The 18,396-nt window shown below is 36.5% G+C and overlaps 1 protein-coding gene across 2 annotated transcripts; it reads right to left on the bottom strand.

Moving 5' to 3' along the window:
• Positions 1–497: 497 nt before the first annotated feature.
• On the bottom strand, positions 498–9,092 carry fgf24 (fibroblast growth factor 24). Of its 2 annotated transcripts, none has more exons than XM_041265028.1 (5): positions 9,018–9,092; positions 8,830–8,866; positions 5,684–5,852; positions 3,951–4,057; positions 498–2,204 (listed from the first exon to the last, which is right to left on the bottom strand). In XM_041265028.1, exons 1-5 carry the CDS (start codon positions 9,047–9,049, stop codon positions 1,926–1,928), a joined length of 624 nt encoding a protein of 207 aa, XP_041120962.1. In that variant the 5' UTR covers positions 9,050–9,092; the 3' UTR covers positions 498–1,925. The 2 variants fall into 2 exon arrangements, with proteins under 2 accessions (XP_041120962.1, XP_041120191.1); XM_041264257.1 differs by having other exon boundaries at positions 5,675–5,852; positions 9,018–9,090.
• Positions 9,093–18,396: the final 9,304 nt, after the last annotated feature.

Below are 18,396 nucleotides of genomic sequence, written 5' to 3'. Positions count from 1 at the left end.
TGGGATGTAGAAAATGTTTGTTGTAATTTACTAAAGCTTATATTAGTGCAAATTGCAGACACATTTTATATTGCAATTTTTACAAGCATTCGTCCCTTTGATCATTTGCAAAGTACACATGCAGTACCATCTGGATTTTATACTGACAATGCTGAAGATGCAGCAGTTGATTATTTCTCAGGGTTTCTCTTTACAAAACACATGCTATAGATAGCTTCAGTAAAATTGTATTTATGTCATCTCATTCAACCTCATTTTCTCAAGTATGATTTTTGTTTGTTTTGTTTTGTTTATTATAGTGTTCCATAGAGTATCTATAAAAGGACACTTGAACTTGTAATGCAATATTGTAGAGCCTTTTTCCTAAGAATGTAATTTCTTTGGAAATGCATTCAGTGTTGTATACCGCTCTACTGCACCATGCTGACCTAATTACACTACCACTCCTGCACTGGTGACAGTAAGCAACAGACAATAGGAAAGAAAACGATTCGGTATATCTTTAAATATATTCCTCACTTTATTAACAGAGGTCAAATAAATTCATCAGGATGTATTTACAAAGAAAGGCAATAAATATTTAATAAAAGTCATAAAAATTATTTTTGCATACGCTTTAAGTCATAAGTGTGTCAAGGTGTTAGTAGCATCACATACACAATACACAGTGGTCCCTCGGCAGGTGAGTTAATGATACAGCCCTACCAACATCAGGACCGAATAATGTTAACAATGGCCCTCTCAGGTCACTAGCTTATTCCGGACCCCCAAGCTCCAATCACCCTCAGACACAGATCTGCCTGTATCTACCATTAAACAGATCTGTATATTCCATTACCTTTCCTGTTTTGGATTCAGCAGTAAAACTCAGCTCAATGGGAAGAGCTATGATATTAAGCAGCTGTACTATAACATACTATATGTATGTGAATACCTTTGCATGAGACAATGTGTCACGTATACAGTAACTACAACTTACAGGTGTTGCTAATATTAAATGTCAATGCTATTAATAATGGTAATCAGAGAGAGAGGATTGTCATTGGATGGTATGACTGATATAATATCCAACTATAATATGCACTACACATAATGAATACAAAACTGATATATCTGAGGTATAAAACTACCATCGTGTCTATTTTCCAATTTGATACATAATTTATAATTGTTCAATAAAGTTGGAAGGAAAACTATGATCTTAAATGGACTCCCCAGGGAAGAATCCTGTTGGTCCAGTCTTTGTTTCCTCTTTAAACAGTGTGTGCTATTATTGTTCATCTAAATAAACACTGAGGTGGGTATATGTGCAGTCATTTATCCAGGCCCTTACTTGAGGCCCCTTTCAATAACGTAACCAGCAGCTTTCAATTTATAATAACGTTCCATCACTTTGTTTAACATGTTAAAAAAAAAAAAAAAAAACACATCTAAAAGGGTGGCGGGGAAGTTTGGAGTTTGGGGAACCATGATAAGTTTCAATAGTAACCTCTTTTGTAAAAGGGCCTATTACAAAGTATTGCACTTATAGCTAAAGAATTAGCTATGGTCAATATCATGGGTGTGCATTTTTTTCCATCCAGGCTCCATTGCATTCAATCCATAGATATGGATACAGTCAGTGACTCTAGAGGAGTTCTGCCATTACCTTTCGAAGTAGCAACAGCAAGGTAATGACAAATATTCATTCTGTTCAATATAAATAATAATAATAATAATAATAATAATAATAATAATAATAATAATAATAATAATAATAATAATAATAATACTAAAAAATAGCCCACGAAAAAGCTAGCACATCGGAGCAATACTCCTTAAATATAAAAATAAAACATCTTTTCCATTTTTTTTTCTCTGGATATTTAAGGCAAGGTGGTTGAGTGTTCCTTTGACACACAGACCCTGGCACTCTTGGACATGTTTCAGTTTGAGTTGGACTTCACTTTTAAGCGTCGTGCCCTGCGAATTCTCTTGGTGACCGTGGTGAAACGGAACTCCTGTAGTGGGTCCACTTTGCCCTTTGGGTGCCGTTTCATAAAGTGGACTTCCTGCTGGTTCTGCTGGGTCCTTGAGCCCTTTTTAGGCAGTCCTTTCCGGGTGAATCCCAGGTACCAGCCTTTGTACTTGGCTGACACCAGTGCAGTGTAGTTATTCTCCAATACTTCTTCCACAAAGACACACTCTTGGCTTCTTCCATTGAGCTGCAGAAACAGAAAAGGGTAAACAATAAAGTATCTATAATAGACTGTGATTCAGTTGGAAATACTACTTTTATGATGAGTTAACCTCTTTGGACTACTGTAAAGACTAAACATAGCCACAGAGTCCAGTTGGCAAAAGCATCAATTTAATATCACAGAAACCAAGCAGGCAAAATACCCCACAGCTTCTTCACTGTTTAGAGGAACAGACAGAGAAACATATTGCCTTGTGCCAGTCCTTTAAAATCAGTCGTATTCTGGTATTTTTTAGCCCAGATAAAGCAAGCCATGCCAGAAAAGGCAGGAATGTACCATTAAAGTATGAATAAAGGAGTTGTTATTTTCTATTTAGAATGTGCTTGTGGCCTGGCTGGTGAGGGGAGGTTGGAAAATAATGTTTTTTACCTGGAATATATTGCCACCAGTCTGGGATAACAGTTGTTAATTTGAGAAGTAGAATTTGACCATTGTGCCAGGAGGCCTTCTGTAGTAAGGTTTTCTGTTTTTTTTTTGTCATGTTTTTTAACCGTACTCTTTTTTTGCTACAAGCATATTTTCTGTGTGTGTTCTGCATGGGTGTGTTTGTGATGTAATGGTTACTTTTCTTATATTGTCTGCTGACAAGATGATTGTGAATGTGGTTTCTTAGAAATGACAAGAAAACCAAAGACAGAAACCTATTTATGTGCCCTGTACCCGATGTCACTTCTGGGTTTCCCCTTGGGTAGTTAAGTTTCTTTCACCTCAAAACCACATATAAATTGACTCATAAACTGCTGAAAAAAAACATGAAACCTTTTCAAGTGTGCCAATCTCTAGGGGAACTCATCAAGAAACAAAGCAATTTTACTAATAGCAACAAAATAAGAAAAAAAAATGCAATTTCTGCACAATCTGCATCTGTTTCTAGTCGCTGTTCCAAACTGTGCCAAGATTAGTCACTAAGCATGGTATACATGTTACAGACAGATCTAAACTGACTCTTGTTTAAGCTTGTGAGACACATAGTAAAAGCTGTATAAGTAGGACCTTCTTTTCTTTTGTCAATTACATCTGTTTCTGCTAAATATTATGATAATAACTCCTGTCTTGTTGACTTGTACTAATCATAAACAGGTTCAAACAAGGTATGAGTTTCGGGTTAAAAAATGAAAATAAATTAAAAAGAGATTCCATCGTTGATATTCCAGATGAGAACTAACATCTGTAAGAGTTAGGTTCCTAATTTTAATCCTATTTTCTGTACAGAGTTTCAAACAAATTGTTCTCTGGAATTTCTGAACAGGGACCACTTAAAGAATATTTGGTGCTCTGCCCAGAGAACCACTGTGAACCAAATGCCCATTGTTTCAGATAGATAGGCCCATTTTTTAATGATTTATTTAGGGATGCTTTTGTCAATAATTTATGATTCAATATCTTTTTTTTTTTTTTTTTAACATTGATAACGGAGCTGTGATTTTAGCTAAACTGCCTTATGATTCCTGTGAACAAACCGGCTGTGTGGTCAATGGCCCCTAAACACTTTATAAATGTGAGGGATCACGGGAGGACACTTTCTTCCATTGTGCAATGAGGTCTCAGTTATCTCATCAGTATAGTAAGAGAACTTGCTTCAAATTATTCTTAAGTAAAACTATACCACAGTAAGTCAAGCAGTAGTAAAAACTATTATTTGGTATAATATTGGGCTCATATATCTATGTTATTGGTCACACTGTAAATCATCCTTTAGGGGATTCTTACCTTTCCAATAATTTTGCCCCTTTTGTTCATGCAGATGTAATACCCAGTATCTTTTCCTTTTATTCGGATATGGCTTCCAAAGGTTTCTGTTTCCACCACTAGGAGAGCTAAATTGGAAACAAAAAACAAATAGTAAAGATAAATGTTAGAAGAGTAAAATCAATTTCTTCACACTTGTACAATCACTGACATAAGGTAGAGTGGAACCAAAGCTAGCCTGAACAGCAGTTTGACTGGTTTTATAGTTTCATAAACTACTTAACTGTTTCACTTTTTTCCTGTTTTGTATAGTGCTTCATGAATACTCATACGTACAGACCAGCCCTCCTTAAGGGAATGAAATCAGCTTGAACTTTTCTAAATAGTTCACATGCCCTGGGATTATGTATCAGAGTCTCTTTAGTACTTGTTCGCTCAATTAAAAGGTTAAAGACTGCCTATCTGTTTAACACACCAGAGATTACAATTTGCCCTGAGGTACTCGGAACACATTCTGTGAATTGTATTGCATCGCTGGTGACTTAACTTAGAATAGGCCAGCTCGAATATCTATCACACAAGTGATATTAAAAAGTGACACACAGTACAGCAGATTCAAAGGATCACGTTTACTTGCTCTGCTAGTTTGCTTTGAACTGAAAGGGTCAGCCCAGTTATGTTACACCAGGCAGTATGTTTTATTCCCCATTTGCTAAACCTCTAAATAGAAATATCTCAAGACCTAGAACTCCAAGTAGTAGTTTTCCTGTATCAGTGGAATTTACCAATCAACATTTATTAAGGTGTTTTTTTTTTATTTTGGACTGGATTGTCATAATCATCATCATCATTATTATTATTATTATTATTATTATTATTATTATTATTATTATTATTATTATTATTGGCAGGACTTACTATGAAATGCAATATAATCCAGTAACACTGGATTGAAACAGTGCATAATTCATACTATATACATATTTTCACAACACGAAACTGGCCTGCGTTGCTGGTAATTTAGCAGAACAGTGTCTTTCTTGGCTCAGGGAGAGAAGCCCTGTATTTTAATGAGAGACAGTAGGTTCTCTCACCCTGGTGGAGATGGTGGCCTCTTCAGGTCATGAGGCACATTGGCAGAGCTCATGGGAAAGCCTGGCTCTGCTTCCACTCATGCTGGAGCAAGCCTGTGGGATGACATACAAATGCAGTCTCCACGGGAGCGAATGTTTCTAAATTAAATACTATACTCATCACCAGGATTTTTTTTTTTTTTAAAGCTTCATATGTGAGTGTGTGCATTAATATATATTTTTGCACCACATACATCTGCCAACTCTGTTGGATATTAAATCCAACTGAAAAGGAACAAAATGAATTGTACAACATTGATTCTGAAAAGGGTTAACCATTGTAAAGCTAAATATTCTGAAGAACCCACTATTTTGTCAGCATTTCACCTCAGTCAGCTTTTGTTGGTTTGGTTGTCGCTAACCCCAGATTTTTTTATTATGGTGCCGCTATAAAGCTTTTAAAAAACTTACAAATAGCAAAAGCTATGATGACAGTGTGTACTGACATCATATCAACACTGCGGCAAATACCACGATGCTCTCTTCACCACAGTTTCTGCTTCTTTCAGTTCATTTAAAGAGCTGCTATAAGGACAGTGGAGCCACGTATTCCAGTAGAATCTGAGGGTGAGCAAGTTCAGCCTGCCTTACTGCACAAGAACACGCTCGTACCATACTTGCCCCCATCGTCCCCGTTGGCGTTGACTTTCTTCCCCAGGATCTGGACATGTTTCCCAGTGGTCCGGCTGTAAAGCTGATATATTCGGACCTGTTTGCGGCTCAGGTCATCAGGGTTCCGTGTGTGGTTTTCGACATAGACACGGAAATCAGCCGAGGTCTGCTGAGATTCCTTAAAAACAAAAGACATCAAGGTCAGTATGGGGGTGGTATTATTCTTATTAGCAAAGAGCTTCTGCTTTTCAGACTGTGGACATCATAGATTATATTGCTTTCTTTCATAAGAGATGGGTGCTGACCTTAGCCATTAATACAAATTTAAACAAAACAAATAAATAAAAATAGATCTTTTGACTGCATTCTCCCAGGCCTGGCTTATTGGAACCCCAAGCTATCAGTTATTCCCAATTCTAATACTGTATATAGGAAAAGGATCAGTGGACATATCTGCATAACTGTCTTTAACTACAGAAACAATGTGTGAGCAAACCACTACACAGCACTGGTGATAAACAAGGAGAAACTGAGACTGTAAACCCCCTTTGTCCAAAAGTGCTTTCCCATGTCTCCCTGGGCCCTATTTGGCAACATTCGCAAACACCAAAGGCAATCTAAAAACATTTCTGCAAACACTTAGCACATCGGGATCAGGTGCACGTTTGGGCAAACAGACTTTGCCCACATATGTCAGTTAGGAACCGTGTTTTAGTGCCCACTTAGCAAGTCAGCATTAGCGCTGGACATGAGCTGAACTTTAGGGGAGTGTCCTCATTTACATACAAATGTAGTCATTTAGCAAACCATCAACAGTGTTAGTGTTTGCATTTCAGTTGACATGAAAACCAGGTCTGAACTGTGCGTAAATTACATGGTCGACTATAAATACCAGTGAAAATACCAGGGAAGCAGGTAAAGAAAAGAGAGAGAGAAAAAGAGAAATAAAAGAAATATGGAGTGCGCACTGAATTAATGTGATATTTTGTTATGTGATACTTTCTACTGTGATTTTGTAACAATTGTAATTTGCCCTGGATAAGGGCATCTGCTAATAAAAAAATTAATTAATTAATAAATAAATAATAATAATAATTTCTGAGTGGCCTGTCAAAGAGAGGAGGAGATGTCCCTAAATATTTAGACGTCATCTGTCTTTTCTGAGCCTGTCTAACACACTATGTCTGCAGCAATTTCATTTCAACAGACAAACAATCACTGACATCTGCCAACTGCTTCAGGCTGACCTGGAAGGAGACATGACGAGAGCACACTGTTTGCTTGTAGCACTAAGGTTCGCTTCCCCCCCCCGCCCCCCCGCCCACTCCCCTTCAGGCTGCTAAAAAAATTTGCAGCCTTGCTTGAGGGGGTCGGTTATGTAGTTATTATTTGGTTAAATAATGATATAGTTATTATTTATTTCTTAGCAGATAGTGCTATAGTGAACATCTTTCATGTGGCTTTTCTCAGGTGGGTATTAGTTATATACATGGTACATACTCAGACTTTTCTGTTATTTTAACCACAGTAAATTAATTATTTCGAATCTATTTCTCCATGTATCATGTGTTCTAGGTCTCTAGCTGGCTGTACAGCCCTGGTGACAGCTTTAATATAACCCCCGAAACGTTATCCCAAAACTCTTAAAGGTCATTGGTCAATGTGTAATTTGTATTGTTTTAAATAACTATCTCTGATTAAATCTAATTGTGAGGATTGATACTAATTTAGCTAAATCAAATGCTGTGGGGCATATAAGATAGCTGAATGGCCTTTTAACACAAACTCTAACCCTGACTCTAAATCCACGTGGAAGGCAACGGTGCCTTATTTAATATCTCCCATATCCTATAAATATCATATGTGCGTAAGGGTATTCTGATCTTTATAGCTTATCTTGTGCATTTTAATCTTCACTATAATTAAATTTTATTAAATTTATTTTTTACTTACAGTAACATTACGTTATTTAATAATTAAAATCACAACAAAAAAATAATATATATAAGAATAATATTAATAACTTAATAAATAATAATTTATTTCATTAAATTTTTTTACACTTTAAGTTTTTAAAAAATAAATTAAAACCATTTACTTGAAGACATTAAATAATAATTTTAACCAAAACGCTTGTCATTGATTTTCTTAGGTTAAATTTATTAGCTCTTTATAAAATTGAAATTACTAAGAAATTGTAAATGTTAAGATGCAATGCTTGAAAACTGAACAGATAAAGTCTAATTTTGAACAGACCGATATAATTTTAAATAATATTATTGCTAAAGTATTTTTAAATGTTGGTTATAGAAGACAATATATAGGACCCTTCTAGTTCCTAAAACGTACAGCTGGCTACAGCTTTTACCTTCTTTGCGATGTCACTAAGAATATTTCTTAATAATAATAATAATAATAATAATAATAATAATAATAATAATAATAATAATAATAATAATACAGTCAAAAGTATAAAACACCTTAATACATATTTATAGCGCTTTTTAAAAGCGTTTTGAGAACTGTATTGTAGACTAGATTATAGTTGCGTAGGGTTTCAGTTTCCCCCAAAACCATAATTCCTCGATTCATTCGAGGTCGTTATGGTCAGGTTTTATGACATATTCAATGTTTCCCCTTACACGAGCCTGGATGTCGAATGAAAACTGTGCATGTGGAGTTTATGTATGCCGCTTCAATCTCGTGGGGGTTACATAATAAAAAGCCTACAGTATCACTATAATCTTTTGAGTTATGCGCAACGCTGCACTGGTTATAAGGGCACTTGCGTATACAGGAGTTACCAGATAAAACGAATTCACAAAAGACACCACCACCCATGCCTGTGCAGGCAGATTAAATAATATGCATGACGGGTTGATTGTTTACTTCTTCAAAAGCTTTAAATTAAGTCAGTCTAGGCTAGTCATATATATATATATATATATATATATATATAAATATATATAATATATATAGATATATATATAGATATATATATATATATATATATATTATGCTGTTCGACGTCATTTTCCTTTGTTTAAAAGGATAAGAAGAAGTTCTTAATAAGAAGAAGAAGAAGAAGAAGAAGAGAAGAAGAAGAAGAAGAAGAAGAAGAAGAAGAAGAAGAAGAAGAAGAAAAGACAACCCACCTGAACTTGAAAGTAGAGGACTAATAAGTGTAAACCCCTGGAGGGAGAAAAGGAAACACAATTAATCATATATAATTACAAGCCATACAAATATAACAAAACAAAAAACAAAGTTTGATTTTAGCGACTTCTATTGGCAAGAATGTGCCCGTTTTATAAATCGAAAAAAAAAAACATGGAATCCTTACAAGTAGATGAAGCGTGAAGAGATATAACGCATCTTGAGTTGCCGAAATGCACCTGCTTCCAGAGCTAAAAAAAAAAAAAAAAAAAAAAAAAAAAAAAACCCTGAAGGAGTCTGAAAGAAGAAAAAAAAAAGCCACTGCTTTCTTTACAAGGTTTCCTTGAATCCCAGCGGAAGTATAAATGAATGAAGTAAAACAGTACCAGGGTGTTCAACATAGACGCTTCCTTGTTTACAAGCGTGCCAAAAAAAAAGAAGCGATTAAAAATATGTATTTACGATTCTTCACATTCACCGCACAAAACATTCGAGAGGTACTCGCACTGAAGCAAGACTTCAATTCGTATGATTGCCTTGCAGGTTTTCCTCTTGAAGAAAACGAAAAATAATCAAGAGTTGTATTATTTTTTCTCCCATTTGAGTGTGTCGTTGTAAAGATCAGAGAAGCAGCAGCTCCGAGTTTACCTGCACTGCAGAGAACAAATACACGTACACCTTGCGCGGATCATTTCAATCTTCACGGCAGCCTTTTCATTAAAAGAAAATCCAACCAAAAAAAAAAACAAACAAAAAACAAAAAAACGAATAACCAGACAGTAAGGAAGACAAGTAACAGCGGCGGTTGCTTTCCCGTATCAACTTAAAAGCTTAAGTTTTATCCAAGAAATGTATATGTAAAAAAAGCAAAACAAATCCCAGCCTACTTCCATAGAACGGGATGATGTGTTGCCGGTGCAGTCTCTGCGTCTTTGCATTTGGGTACAGAGAGTTCTTGGTAGACAATTAAGCAAAATGTTCTTGGTGGGTGGAAACTTGAGAGTCGAGCGCCTGTGATTTCTACCTATGATAGGACAATCTAAAGAAGACCATCAGCGCAGATTTGGAGAGAGCGTTTGTTGACCGGGCCCCCCCCCCACCCACCACCCCTCCATGGGGATCAAATACAACATGTAAACAAAAACACCGCTTGTTCAAAAGAACTTGACAGTTCAATGGGTAACCACACACATATATATATATATTATATATATATATATATATATATATATAATATATAGATATATAGTATAGATATATATATATATATATATAAAGTTTCAAATGTCTTTGTTCAGATACCTCTTCTATTTGTCATATAAAGTATATACAACATTACGGTGTCACAGGGAGATATCTATAGGGTCCCAGGTGTCGGAATTATAATTTATATTTTTAAAATCAAGTTGACAGCAAGCAAGTGTGTGTGTGTGTGTGTGTGTGTGTGTGTCTATATATATATATATATATATATATATATATATATATATATATATATATATATATATATATACACATAACACACACACACACACACACACACACACACACACACACACACACACACACACTTGCTGTGTTACTTTTGTGAAAAAAATATAATATGAGACAGAGAGAGGTACTAGCATTATAATATGAATTAGTGAATTTTTTAATGTTTGATTTATTTACAGTATGTCATTTTAGTAGGCTAACAATTGAAAAAACGTCTTCTTTCGATGTAATTATTGATATCTGTAAAAAACAAAAATGGTGTATCCTTCACATATTTTTTTTTTTTTTTTCTTATTAAGCCTTAGTATTTAGAAAGGCTCGACACTTAAAATAAAAAAAAAAAAAAAAAAAAAAAAAAAAAAAAAAAAAAACCATAAAATCACTAGCATGCTACCAGGAATTCGACCACACTTTACACAATACGAACAAAAAATAACAAATATTGTATGTGACCAGAGACGCCAAACAGCCTAATCTTTAAACGAAGCAATGCAAATCACTGGATCAGTTCTGATGAGTATTTGTTTACGTCAACTTACTGAATTAGTAATTACTATTAGATTTCGACGCGTTTTTTTTTTTAACCTAGAAATGCTTCATTGCATTTAAAAGCGTAGAGTTTTTGTAACTTGCCTTTAATGCAATCAATCGGAGGAGTGCAGCTTGTGGATTCGATTCTCTTGTTCCAGACAGCATACACATGCAAGTTGTTTCAACTTCTCGCGCTGGGTAATGTGCTATTACTAACCCTGAATTTACATAACCGAGGAAGTGTGAATCAATGTTTACATGTCTCTCTGAACTCACACTGACATGCCAACACCTACCAACTCCAAAGTAAATTGGCTATTACCATATGTTCTACTTAGGATCTATTTGTGAATAATGTTTATCCAATTAAAATAATGCGATTCTAAATTACTTTTTTATTATTGTATTTTGTGTATAACTAGGATTTTATTGGATAGTTTGCAATTAAAATATTACATACTTCTAATCAAACGATTACATGAACAGGACATTTGAAAAGATTAAGAACTAAATGGGGTCTATCTATCTCCCTAACTGTCAGTATTTTATGTCGCGTGAAAAAACACACACGCACAAAAAAAAAAAAAAAAAAAAAAAAAAAAACTTACTATATGTCAATACACAATACATGGATACCGTTAGTTCATATCTTTTTGTTATATTGTAAATCGACACATATATTATATATATATAATATATATATATAGATATATATATATATTGATATATATATATATATATATATATATAAACATAGATTCTGTTAAACTTGTGTGATACACAGACACAATTAGGGCTACAATTTAAGAATTTAGCTATGAAGAAATTAAATACAAACATTTAAAGAATGCCAAGAGCATCTAATTATGGATGTCACATAACACTATAGGCAACATGAGTATGGTTTTACAGCTATGAAATATGTAATGTGTGTACATATCTCCAATCCTCCTAAGTATGACAATATCAAGATGTAAGTTTGTACGTTATGCCAATCTTTTGAAAACAATGACAAATTGTCTTTTTACTTCTTTAATTTCACCTGGAAGAGTCATCTATACATCCACTAACTGCAAATACCTATCTAATTTTTTTTTTTTTTTTTTTAAATACTATTTTGCACTAATACTAAGGTAATTCTAACATTGCCTTTTCATGCATGATGATTTGTGCAAGTCAACTGGCACAATCCTATCACTCACCAGAGCCCGACTTGCCAAATGGTTTGTGCTTTTTAGTCGATAGCCTCATACCCAGTTAGAAAAGGATAGGAAGGAATTCCACTGCCTTAACTCAGCCTTATTAAAATGAAAGTCTCAGCTACCCCCTTTCTGCAAATCATCTCTGGGAATGGAATACAATTGTGAGCTGGTTCCGGTCACTGCAAATTCTTGGATGCGGCCCAATTGGTTGCTGCAGCTGAAAATTCACATCGGCCCTTAATGAGGCAATATGTCAAGCAAAATGTGTTATAAATCAAAGCAGGTCTGGTTGGGTTCAGGACACCTTGATGTGTGTCGATACAGTCCCTACAGTGTGAAACGACCTCTTTAGAACAATAAATCTGCATCATGCATGGACCGTAGGTCCCACCAAGCTATCCAAATCATACCAGAACTGGAAAGGAATGTTAAAGAGAGGTTGGATTCCTTCCAATACTCTGCATCCCAGTCTGTCATCATTACAGTCTTCATAGTATTCAAAGGGAGCATTTTGTAATTTATTAGTTGCTTTGAAATTGTGAAAAGAAAAGCCCATATATTTCGCTCTCTGCATCAAGAACTCTCAGAGATGAGAGAGTGCTGCAGAGCCCCGACTTCCTCAGGCCAATTACTTAACAAACCTGTCTATAATCCTTGCTAATTCCCTCTGTGGCAACTATTTCTAGCCAAAACGAGTGGCCAGCAGTACAGAGACACCAACATTTCTATTTTATTTACTAAAGCAGCTTTTCATGTTTAGCCTGGGTATTGAGTGAACAAGGCAGCATATATGAAACTGTTTCCATTGATGCTGCTGCTTCATGTGCTGCACTCCTGGTATTGTTTAATGTTGCATCATTTTAAAAAGATGAACCACTAAAAGTGGCTGCCCTGTAAATGTTGAGAAGACTTAATTCCAAGTCTTTGTAATTATCCTGTTACCACTTGTAAATTAATTATGTTGTTGAGAGAAATTTTCTGAAGAGTTGGTCAATGTTTTTTATGTTCCTTAGAAGACAGTCATGTTGTCACCAAAGTATTATTATGGGGTTGAAGATTTGTAACATAAGTTACTTTTTAGGATGTTGTGCTTGAGTGGATCAACCTCTTTAAAAATATTTTAATTAGCTTAACTTAGCTCCTTGCTACAAGAAAATGTATTATTATTATTATTATTATTATTATTATTATTATTATTATTATTATTATTTATTATTATTATTATTATTATTATTATTATTCATAAAATCAATGCTGCAGTAGTATTCCAGCATATTGTGATTATACCTCAGATTCTCTTAAAATCAAAGGTGGAGAAGGTTACTCATACCTGGATACCAGTTCTCTGGCTGTGAGCTAGAACAAACAAAATCATAATAAAATGTGATCATATATGGCACTGTATAGGGTGTCAAATAAGTCCTGTATCTAGGCAATATGATGTATTATTTCTATTAGACTGCCACACCCACTATCTGCACATCAAAATGATCTATATTTGTTCCACTGATCTTAAAGACATTTCACAACTAAAAACAGTCAACCAATATTAACAATAATGCCTGTAATGACTTATGACTTCTAGTACAGCCTATAAGTATTGTATATAGTAAGTACACTGAAGAAGTCCCTGGCCAAAACGTTTATTTCTTAAAATATTTTACCTTCGAATTTGAAGTTCTGGGTGGTGTACAGAGTGAGGGAATTTAAACACAGTGATGAGTGAAGCACATTTTAAAGGGTAGTCTCTTGGTTGTAAGACCCCTGTTTCTAAGCCTGGCTCTCAATCATCTTGTGCTGCATAATCTTAGAACCATGCACTCAGTTTCTGGGAGGCGGCACTGACCCTGGTGTTGACTGTGATTGCTGGTCCAGTATAGACAGTGTAGAAGCAGTAAGAGTTTGTGATTGCTGGTCCAGTATAGACAGTGTGTAGAAGCAGTAAGAGTTTGTGATTGCTGGTCCAGTACAGACAGTGCGTAGAAGCAGTAAGAGTTTGTGATTGCTGGTCCAGTATAGACGATGTGTAGAAGCAGTAAGAGTTTGTGATTGCTGGTCCAGTATAGACATGTGTATAAGAGTTTGTGATTGCTGGTCCAGTATAGACGTTTGTGTGTAGAAGCATTAAGAGTTTGTGATTGCTGGTCCAGTATAGACAGTGTGTAGAAGCAGTAAGAGTTTGTGATTGCTGGTCCAGTATAGACAGTGTGTAGAAGCAGTAAGAGTTTGTGATTGCTGGTCCAGTATAGACGATGTGTAGAAGCAGTAAGAGTTTGTGATTGCTGGTCCAGTATAGACGATGTGTAGAAGCAGTAAGAGTTTGTGATTGCTGGTCCAGTATAGACATGTGTAGAAGCATTAAGAGTTTGTGATTGCTGGTCCAGTATAGACAATGTGTAGAAGCAGTAAGAGTTTGTGATTGCTGGTCCAGTATAGACGATGTGTAGAAGCAGTAAGAGTTTGTGATTGCTGGTCCAGTATAGACAGTGTGTAGAAGCAGTAAGAGTTTGTGATTGCTGGTCCAGTATAGACAGTGTGTAGAAGCAGTAAGAGTTTGTGATTGCTGGTCCAGTATAGACAGTGTAGAAGCAGTAAGAGTTTGTGATTGCTGGTCCAGTATAGACGATGTGTAGAAGCATTAAGAGTTTGTGATTGCTGGTCCAGTATAGACGATGTGTAGAAGCAGTAAGAGTTTGTGATTGCTGGTCCAGTATAGACAGTGTAGAAGCAGTAAGAGTTTGTGATTGCTGGTCCAGTATAGACGATGTGTAGAAGCAGTAAGAGTTTGTGATTGCTGGTCCAGTATAGTGTGTAGAGCATTAAGAGTTTGTGATTGCTGGTCCAGTATAGACATGTGTAGAAGCATTAAGAGTTTGTGATTGCTGGTCCAGTATAGACAGTGTGTAGAAGCAGTAAGAGTTTGTGATTGCTGGTCCAGTATAGACAGTGTGTAGAAGCAGTAAGAGTTTGTGATTGCTGGTCCAGTATAGACAGTGTAGAAGCATTAAGAGTTTGTGATTGCTGGTCCAGTATAGACAGTGTGTAGAAGCAGTAAGAGTTTGTGATTGCTGGTCCAGTATAGACGATGTGTAGAAGCATTAAGAGTTTGTGATTGCTGGTCCAGTATAGACAGTGTGTAGAAGCAGTAAGAGTTTGTGATTGCTGGTCCAGTATAGACAGTGTGTAGAAGCAGTAAGAGTTTGTGATTGCTGGTCCAGTATAGACGATGTGTAGAAGCAGTAAGAGTTTGTGATTGCTGGTCCAGTATAGACGATGTGTAGAAGCAGTAAGAGTTTGTGATTGCTGGTCCAGTATAGACGATGTGTAGAAGCAGTAAGAGTTTGTGATTGCTGGTCCAGTATAGACAGTGTGTAGAAGCATTAAGAGTTTGTGATTGCTGGTCCAGTATAGACAGTGTGTAGAAGCAGTAAGAGTTTGTGATTGCTGGTCCAGTATAGACAGTGTAGAAGCATTAAGAGTTTGTGATTGCTGGTCCAGTATAGACAGTGTGTAGAAGCAGTAAGAGTTTGTGATTGCTGGTCCAGTATAGACAGTGTGTAGAAGCATTAAGAGTTTGTGATTGCTGGTCCAGTATAGACAGTGTGTAGAAGCAGTAAGAGTTTGTGATTGCTGGTCCAGTATAGACAGTGTGTAGAAGCATTAAGAGTTTGTGATTGCTGGTCCAGTATAGACGATGTGTAGAAGCAGTAAGAGTTTGTGATTGCTGGTCCAGTATAGACGATGTGTAGAAGCAGTAAGAGTTTGTGATTGCTGGTCCAGTATAGACAGTGTGTAGAAGCATTAAGAGTTTGTGATTGCTGGTCCAGTATAGACAGTGTGTAGAAGCATTAAGAGTTTGTGATTGCTGGTCCAGTATATAGAGCAGTAAGAGTTTGTGATTGCTGTCCAGTATAGACAGTGTGTAGAAGCAGTAAGAGTTTGTGATTGCTGGTCCAGTATAGACAGTGTGTAGAAGCAGTAAGAGTTTGTGATTGCTGGTCCAGTATAGACGATGTGTAGAAGCAGTAAGAGTTTGTGATTGCTGGTCCAGTATAGACAGTGTGTAGAAGCAGTAAGAGTTTGTGATTGCTGGTCCAGTATAGACAGTGTAGAAGCAGTAAGAGTTTGTGATTGCTGGTCCAGTATAGACGATGTGTAGAAGCATTAAGAGTTTGTGATTGCTGGTCCAGTATAGACAGTGTGTAGAAGCATTAAGAGTTTGTGATTGCTGGTCCAGTATAGACGATGTGTAGAAGCAGTAAGAGTTTGTGATTGCTGGTCCAGTATAGACAGTGTAGATGCAGTAAGAGTTTGTGATTGCTGGTCCAGTATAGACAGTGTAGAAGCATTAAGAGTTTGTGATTGCTGGTCCAGTATAGACAGTGTGTAGAAGCATTAAGAGTTTGTGATTGCTGGTCCAGTATAGACAGTGTGTAGAAGCAGTAAGAGTTTGTGATTGCTGGTCCAGTATAGACAGTGTGTAGAAGCAGTAAGAGTTTGTGATTGCTGGTCCAGTATAGACAGTGTGTAGAAGCAGTAAGAGTTTGTGATTGCTGCTCCAGTATAGACAGTGTGTAGAAGCAGTAAGAGTTTGTGATTGCTGGTCCAGTATAGACGATGTGTAGAAGCAGTAAGAGTTTGTGATTGCTGGTCCAGTATAGACAGTGTGTAGAAGCAGTAAGAGTTTGTGATTGCTGGTCCAGTATAGACAGTGTGTAGAAGCAGTAAGAGTTTGTGATTGCTGGTCCAGTATAGACAGTGTAGAAGCATTAAGAGTTTGTGATTGCTGGTCCAGTATAGACAGTGTGTAGAAGCATTAAGAGTTTGTGATTGCTGGTCCAGTATAGACGATGTGTAGAAGCAGTAAGAGTTTGTGATTGCTGGTCCAGTATAGACAGTGTGTAGAAGCAGTAAGAGTTTGTGATTGCTGGTCCAGTATAGACAGTGTGTAGAAGCAGTAAGAGTTTGTGATTGCTGGTCCAGTATAGACAGTGTAGAAGCATTAAGAGTTTGTGATTGCTGGTCCAGTATAGACAGTGTGTAGAAGCAGTAAGAGTTTGTGATTGCTGGTCCAGTATAGACGATGTGTAGAAGCAGTAAGAGTTTGTGATTGCTGGTCCAGTATAGACAGTGTGTAGAAGCAGTAAGAGTTTGTGATTGCTGGTCCAGTATAGACGATGTGTAGAAGCAGTAAGAGTTTGTGATTGCTGGTCCAGTATAGACAGTGTAGAAGCATTAAGAGTTTGTGATTGCTGGTCCAGTATAGACAGTGTGTAGAAGTAAGAGTTTGTGATTGCTGGTCCAGTATAGACAGTCCAGTATAGACATGTGTAGAAGCATTAAGTTTGTGATTGCTGGTCCAGTATGGACAGTGTGTAGATGCAGTAAGAGTTTGTGGTTGCTGGTCCAGTATAGACAGTGTGTAGAAGCAGTAAGAGTTTGTGATTGCTGGTCCAGTATAGACAGTGTAGATGCAGTAAGAGTTTGTGATTGCTGGTCCAGTATAGACGATGTGTAGAAGCATTAAGAGTTTGTGATTGCTGGTCCAGTATAGACAGTGTGTAGAAGCATTAAGATTTTGTGATTGCTGGTCCAGTATAGTCAGTGTTTAGAAGCAGTAAGAGTTTGTGATTGCTGGTCCAGTATAGACAGTGTAGAAGCAGTAAGAGTTTGTGATTGCTGGTCCAGTATAGACATGTGTAGAAGCATTAAGAGTTTGTGATTGCTGGTCCAGTATAGACAGTGTAGATGCAGTAAGAGTTTGTGATTGCTGGTCCAGTATAGACAGTATGTGTAGAAGCATTAAGAGTTTGTGATTGCTGGTCCAGTATAGACAGTGTGTAGAAGCAGTAAGAGTTTGTGATTGCTGGTCCAGTATAGACAGTGTGTAGAAGCAGTAAGAGTTTGTGATTGCTGGTCCAGTATAGACAGTGTAGATGCAGTAAGAGTTTGTGATTGCTGGTCCAGTATAGAAGCAATATAGACGAGTTTGTGATTGTGTAGAAGCATTAAGAGTTTGTGATTGCTGGTCCAGTATAGACGATGTGTAGAAGCAGTAAGAGTTTGTGATTGCTGGTCCAGTATAGACATGTGTAGAAGCAGTAAGAGTTTGTGATTGCTGGTCCAGTATAGACAGTGTAGAAGCATTAAGAGTTTGTGATTGCTGGTCCAGTATAGACGATGTGTAGAAGCAGTAAGAGTTTGTGATTGCTGGTCCAGTATAGACAGTGTGTAGAAGCAGTAAGAGTTTGTGATTGCTGGTCCAGTATAGACAGTGTGTAGAAGCAGTAAGAGTTTGTGATTGCTGGTCCAGTATAGACATGTGTAGAAGCATTAAGA

The sequence above is a fragment of the Polyodon spathula genome, chromosome 1, assembly GCF_017654505.1.
Source record: "Polyodon spathula isolate WHYD16114869_AA chromosome 1, ASM1765450v1, whole genome shotgun sequence".
NCBI lineage: Eukaryota > Metazoa > Chordata > Actinopteri > Acipenseriformes > Polyodontidae > Polyodon > Polyodon spathula.
This window is presented reverse-complemented; position numbering and strand designations above follow the sequence as displayed.

Coding starts and splice junctions, on each gene's coding strand:
- fgf24 (XM_041264257.1), bottom strand. CDS start 9,049: ATGCGTTATATCTCTTCACGCTTCATCTACTT. Junction 5,853..8,829: donor TCCTCTACTTTCAAGTTCAG/GTGGGTTGTCTT, acceptor TTTGTTTTTAAG/GAATCTCAGCAGACCTCGGC. Junction 2,205..3,950: donor GGGGCAAAATTATTGGAAAG/GTAAGAATCCCC, acceptor CTGTTTCTGCAG/CTCAATGGAAGAAGCCAAGA.